The 6,460-nt window shown below is 46.6% G+C and overlaps 1 protein-coding gene across 1 annotated transcript in view; it reads right to left on the reverse strand.

The window, feature by feature from the left end:
- The window catches only part of ARSD (arylsulfatase D), a 26,722-nt gene that overhangs the window by 7,265 nt on the left and 12,997 nt on the right, over nt 1–6,460 (reverse strand). The window contains exons 5-6 of the mRNA XM_011962240.1: nt 5,776–6,199; nt 3,544–3,680 (exon numbers count right to left, since the gene is read on the reverse strand). Coding sequence (XP_011817630.1) covers nt 3,544–3,680; nt 5,776–6,199 — 561 coding nt within the window. The remainder of the gene's footprint in view (nt 1–3,543; nt 3,681–5,775; nt 6,200–6,460) is intronic.

A 6,460-nucleotide genomic window follows, 5' to 3' on the forward strand; every position in this document is an offset into this window, starting at 1 on the left:
TGATACCCTCCTCCCTTTGGAATTCAGGCACAACTGACCAGCATTCACATTAAAACAGAGACTTTATGACCGGAAGAAGGCCGGGCACGATGGCTCGCCTGTCATCCCAGCACTTTGGGAGGCTGAGGCAGGAAGACCGATTGAGCTCAGGAGTTCAAGACCAGCCTGGTCAACATGCTGAAACCCTGTCTCTACAAAAAATACAAAAATTAGCCAGGTGTGGTGGCACATGCTTGTGTGTAGTCCCAGCTACTCGGGAGGCTGAAGTGGGAGGATTGCCTGAGCCTGGGAGGTCAAGGCTGCAATGAGTCAAGATTGCACCACTGCACTCCAGCCTGGACAGAGTGAGACCCTGTTTGAAAAAAAAAAAAGACTGATAGAACAGACTCTTTAAGTCTGATAAGAAACAATTACCATGTATTCTCTCTGAAGCCTGCTACCTGGAGGCTTCTCTGGCATCACGAAACCTTGGCCTCCACAACCCCTTATCATAACCCAGACCTTCCCTTCTGTTGATTCTCAGATAATAACTTTTTCACCTACCTGCCAATCAGAAAATCTGTAAATCCACCTTTGACCAGGGAGTCCCGCTTTCAGTGGTCTTGCCTTTCTGGACCGAACCAAGGTACGTCTTACACATACTGATTGATGCCGTATTTCTCCCTAAATGTATAAAGCTGAGCTGCACCCTGACCACCTTGGGTACATGTTCTCAGGACCTCCTGAGGACTGTGTCACAGGGTCACTGGTCACTCATATTTGGCTCAGAATAAATCTCTCCAAATATTTTACAGCGTTTGACTCTTTTGGTCGACCCCAAGACACCACCAATACAAAACACAGAATGAACAGACAACACCAAGAGGTTGCCGATGGGCATGCTTTGTTAAACATAGTGCCGTGTGTGTCACATAATGAAGATGTTGGGGAGAGGGAAATGGCGAGACTCAGTGATGACAGAACCCCGTCTTTGTAGGAGGAAGCAGGGCTGTGACTAGCATCTACGGGCATTGGCATCTTGGAGGCTGATGGCTCAGCAGTGTAGAGGATGCCCTGCACACCGAGCAATTGCTTTATCCCTGGAGGCCACTGGTCACTGAAAGCATTGAAAGTCAAAATGATATAAACCACATGGTCACCTGCAGCTCAGAAAATGCAGACTTTGAAGACTGCTGTACACTGAACAGTATCTGAGGCAGCTCTCAATCCATTTAGAAAGTTGGTTTTGCCAAGGTTAAGAATGCACCCGAGACCCAGCCTCAGGACGCCCTGATGACATGTGCCCACTGTGGTTGGGGCAAAGCTTGGTTTTGTATACTTTAGGGAGACATGAGACATCCATCACTATATGTAAGATGTACATTGGTTTGAGCTGGAAAGGTGGAACAACTGGAAGTGGGGAATTTAAACATATTCCGATTGGTAATTGATTGAAAGAGTTATCAATAGAAAGGAATGTCTGGGTTATGATAAGGGGTTGTGGAGACCAAGGTTTTATTACGCAGATGAAGCCTCCAGGTAGCAGGCTTCAGAGAGAATAGACTGTAAATGTATCTTATCAGAGTTAAGGTCTGTGTGGATGTTCATGCTGGAGGAGTAGAATGAGGCAAGCCCAACCCCCTCTTCCCGTCATGGCATGATCCGATCTCTCAGGTTAAATTTTAGGGTACCCTGGCAAAGGAGGGAATCCATTCAGATGGTTGTGGGGGGCCTTTGAATTTATTTTTGGTTTACACTGTGAACCAATCCTGCCCTATCACTGTGCTTGTCTCAGGAGATATGTTCAGATTCTGCAAGGATTTTAATATCTACACTCTCTTAAGAATCTGCAGCCTCGTTGGTCCTCTCCCAGGTTTCTTCAAGGCCATAGAAGGAAGGTGACGTCTCTGCATTGTCCCAAACTTTATTGCCTTAGTTTCTGTAACTTCTAATGAGGACGTTAAGTTGTTGACTGTGTAGAAGGTTGACAATATGGTTTGGATGTCTGTCCCCACCCAAATCTCATGTGGAATTGTCATCCTCGGTGTTCTGTGCAGCCTGCAGAACCGTGAGCCAATCCAACTGCTTTTCTTTATAAACTACCCAGTCTCAGGTATTTCTTTGCAAGAATGGACTAATACAGTTGATTTTGTGCAAAATTAGACGAAGTAATTGGAAATACTGAAGGACCAAATAAATGATATGAGAGAAGTTTTTCTCCCTATACTTCGTCTTTTATTTCTTTTTATTTTGAAGACAGGGTCTTGCTATGTTGCCCAGCCTGGAGTTCAGTGGTGCAATAATTATAGCTCACTGCAGCCTCAACCTCCTGGGCTCAAACGATCTTCCCACCTCAACCTCCGGAGTATCTGGGACCACAGGTGCACACCACCACGCCTGTCTAATTTTTAAAATTTTTTGTAGAGATGGGGGGCGGGTCTCACTATGTTGCCCAGGCTGGTCTTCAACTCTGGCCTCAAGCCAATTCCCTGCCTCAGCCTCCCAAAATGCTGGGATTAAAGGCATTAGCCACCTTGTCCCATCTGAAAATGCAGACTTTTAAGACTGTGAACTCTATCACTATGCTTGTCTCAGGAGACACATTCAGATTCTGCAAGACTTTTAATGTCTATGCTCTTTTAAGAATCTGCAGCCTCACTGGTCCTCTCCAGGGTTTCTTGAAGGCCATAGAAGGAAGACAGTATCTCTGCATTGTCCTGAACGTTAACTTTATTGCTTCACTTTCGGTAACTTCTGATGATGACATGAAGTCACTGGCTGTGTAGAAGGTTGATTTTGTGCAGAATTAGACCAAGTACTTGGGAATACTGAAGGAGCAAATAAATGATATAGGAGTGCGTTCTGCCCCCATTCTTCGTACTATTATTATTATTAAAGAGACAGGGTCTCACTCTGTTGCCCAGCCTGGAGTATAGTGGTGCAATCTCAGCTCACTGCAGCCTTGACTTCCCAGGCTCAAGCGATTCTCCTGCCTCAGCCTCCTGAGTACCTGGGACTACAGGCATGTACCAGCATGCCTGGCTAAGCGTTTATTTTTGTAGAGATGGAGTCTCACTATGTTGTGCAAGCTGGTTTTGAATTCCTGACCTCAAGTGATCTGTCCACCTGGGCCTCCCAAAGTGCTAAGAGTAACTCTTATTCTTTTTTTTTTTTTTTTTTTGAGATGGAGTCTTGATCTGTCGCCCAGGCTGGAGTGCAGTGGCACGATCTCAGCTCACTGCAACCTCTACCTCCTGTGTTCAAGCGATTCTTGTACCTTAACCTCCTGAGTAGCGGGGACTACAGGCATGCACCACCACGCTGGGTTAATTTTTGTATTTTTAGTAGAGACAGGGTTTCACCACATTGCCCAAGCTGGTCTCGAACTGCTGACCTCAGGTGATCCGCCTGCCTTGGCCTCCCAAAGTGCTGGGATTATAGGCATGAGCCACTGACTTTATTCTTTATTGCAACCTGGTTCATATTCAGATGGCCAGTCTGTTATGCCCCATGTTCAAACCTGAGGCCGAGGGTGGAATGAGGATCTGTGGTACCTTGACTTACCTATGAGCCAGTCCATCTCCTCCACATTATCACCGTATAAGCCATGCTGACTTTTCCCCAGGAATGCACTCGTGGTCACAAGGGGAATGTGCACATGCAGCAAAGAAAGGAAGAGGAGAAATGGCCCATGCTTGTGTCTGAAAGATGAAAACCTCCTTGAGAATACACAGAATACACGGTACATCAAAGGGACCCCTGCACCCATTTGTTCACTCCAGCACTATTCACAAGAGCCAAGGCAGGGGATCACCTTCTGAGTCCATCAGTGGGTGAACACAGAAAAAATAGATGGTAGGCCAGGCGTGGTGGCTCGTGCCCGTAATCCCAACACTTTGGGAGGCTGAGGCGGAAGGATCACTTGAGGCCAGGAGTTCAAGACCAGCCTGGGCAACACGGTGAAATGCCATCTCTATCAAAAATAGAAAAATTAGCTGGGTATGGTGGCTTGAGCCTGTGGTCCCAGCTACTTGGGAGGCTGAGGTGGGAGGATAGCCTGAGCCTGGGAGGTGGAGCTTGCAGTCAGCCGTGATCACACCACTGCACTCCAGCATGACCCTGTCTCAAAAAAAAAAAAAAAAAAAAAAGAAAGAATATATTGTATATGTCCACAATGGAATACTATTCAGCCATAAAACAGAATGGAGGCTGGGCACGGTGGCTCAAGTGTGTAATTCCAGCACTTTGGGAGGCTGAGTCTGGCAGATCAGTTGAGGTCAGGAGTTCAAGACCAGCCTGGCCAACATGGTGAAATGGTGAAACCCTGTCTCTACCAAAAATAAAAAAATTAACAGGTTGTGGTGGCAGGTGCCTATAATCCCAGCCACTCAAGAGACTGAGGCATGAGAATTGCTTGAGCCTGGAAGACAGAGGTTGCAGTGAGCCGTGATCACACCACTGCTCTGCAGCATGGGTGACAGAGCCAACCTTGTCTCAGAAAAAAAAGGAATACCTGGTATATGTACGTGATGGAATACTATTCAGCCATCAAAAAGAATGAAATCCTGTCGTTTACAGATGAAACAGGTCACTATGTTAACTAAAATAAGCCAGGCACACAATGACCAATACTGCATGTTGTCACTCATATGTGGGAGCTAAAAAAAATTGATCACATGAAGATAGAAAATAGAATGATAGAGACCTGGGAAGGGTAAAGGACAAAGAGAAGTGGTTTAAAGAGTACAGACATATAGTAAGCTTAAAGGAGTACATTCAATGTCTGACAGTAGAGTAGGGTGACCAAAGCTAACGAAATGTATTGTACTCAGGAGACGGATACTGTAAGTATGCTGACTTGCTCGCTATTCAGTGTATATACATAACAAAATTTCACACATACCCCATACATTTGTACAAATTTAAAAGTAAGGGCCAGGCACGGTGGCTCATGCTTATAATCCCAGCACTTTGGAAAGCAGAGGTGGGAGGATGGCTTGAGCCCAGGAATTCAAGACCAGCTTGGGCCATATAGTGAGACCTTGCCTCAAAAAAAAAAACAAACAACAACAACAAAAAAACGAGACATTAGAAAAAGGCCAGGCACAGTGGCTCACTTCTGTAATCCTAGCCCTTTGGGAGACCAAGATGGGAGGATTGTTTGAGCCCAGAAGTTTGAGACCAGCCTGGGCAACATAGTGAGACCCCATCTCTACAAAAAATGCAAAAAAAGAAGTTTAAAACACTGTCAATAAAAACGTACAGAATCCAATGGCGTGTATGTCAATGCTATTCGAGCCATCACATGACATCCACAACGAGACTCTCATATGGGAAACCCAGTCATATGAAAAGGTTGGCTTCTGCAAACCCATCTCCTCCAAGGGTTTGTGTCTGAGATCCCAAAGATTACAACGAGACTCTCAGATGCTCTGAGCAGTTACCGCCTCTTTTGTTAAATTAAATTTTATTTTTATTTTTTTAGCGACAGGGTCTCACTCTGTCACCCAGGCTGAAGTACAGTGGTGTGATCATTGCTTACTGCAGCCTCAACATCCGAGGCTGAAGCGAACCTCCCACCTTAGCCTCCTGAGTAGCTGGTATTGCAGGCACACACCACCATGCATGGTTAATGATTTTATTTATTGTAGAACCAGTCTTCTTATGTTGCCCAAGCTAGTCTAAAGCACCTGGGCTAAAAGATCCTCCCATCTTGGCCTCCCAAAGTGCTGGGTTGACGGGCATGAGCCATCGCGCCCAGCCCCATCTCCTCTTTAAGATGCGATGGTTGCTTACCTTTCAATATAGGAAACAGCTTCCTTTAGCATAAGACTCGCTGTTTTCTCCAGAACCATGGGTTGCTCCGTGACGTCATGGTTTCTCATCAGGATACAGTTCCAGCGTCGCACAAACCCGAAGCTGGAGTACCAGGAGATGAAAAACAGGAAGACCACGCAGGCCATGCCAGTGACCGTTCTCCCGGAGACAGAGATGAAACCGCACGTCTTGCCGGCAGCCACCGTGAGAATCCCCAGCGCCAGGAACTGGGTGTAACCCCAGAGCCGCGCCCTCAGGGCGGCGTCCACTTCGGGGGGCCTGCTTGGGTCACAGTCGTTTGTGAGCGTGAAGGGCATGCCGTAGAAATAGTCAAATCCGTGGTTCAGGGGGTGGTGGCAGTGATCCCCGCGGGATGCACAATTCACACCCTGGTGCCATTTTCCTAAAAGAAACGCAAAACGTTCAACAGAGACCGGCTTTGAAGCAGCCCTGTCTGCTGCAAAGAACCTCGGAATCATTCCGCGTCGGCAGGAAAAGAAAAGTCTGTAAAGAGCAAAACTGGAAATGGAAAGGCAGTGAATGGACTGGATACGGGGGTTTAAATGAACGCATTCCGACCCGTGGAGACTAATGAATGTATCCATGTCAGAACCGTTGGCAAATGATTAAAGGTTTAAGACTTTAGGCCCGGCGCGGTGGCTCA

This window comes from Colobus angolensis, unplaced genomic scaffold (genome assembly GCF_000951035.1).
Source record: "Colobus angolensis palliatus isolate OR3802 unplaced genomic scaffold, Cang.pa_1.0 Scaffold587, whole genome shotgun sequence".
NCBI lineage: Eukaryota > Metazoa > Chordata > Mammalia > Primates > Cercopithecidae > Colobus > Colobus angolensis.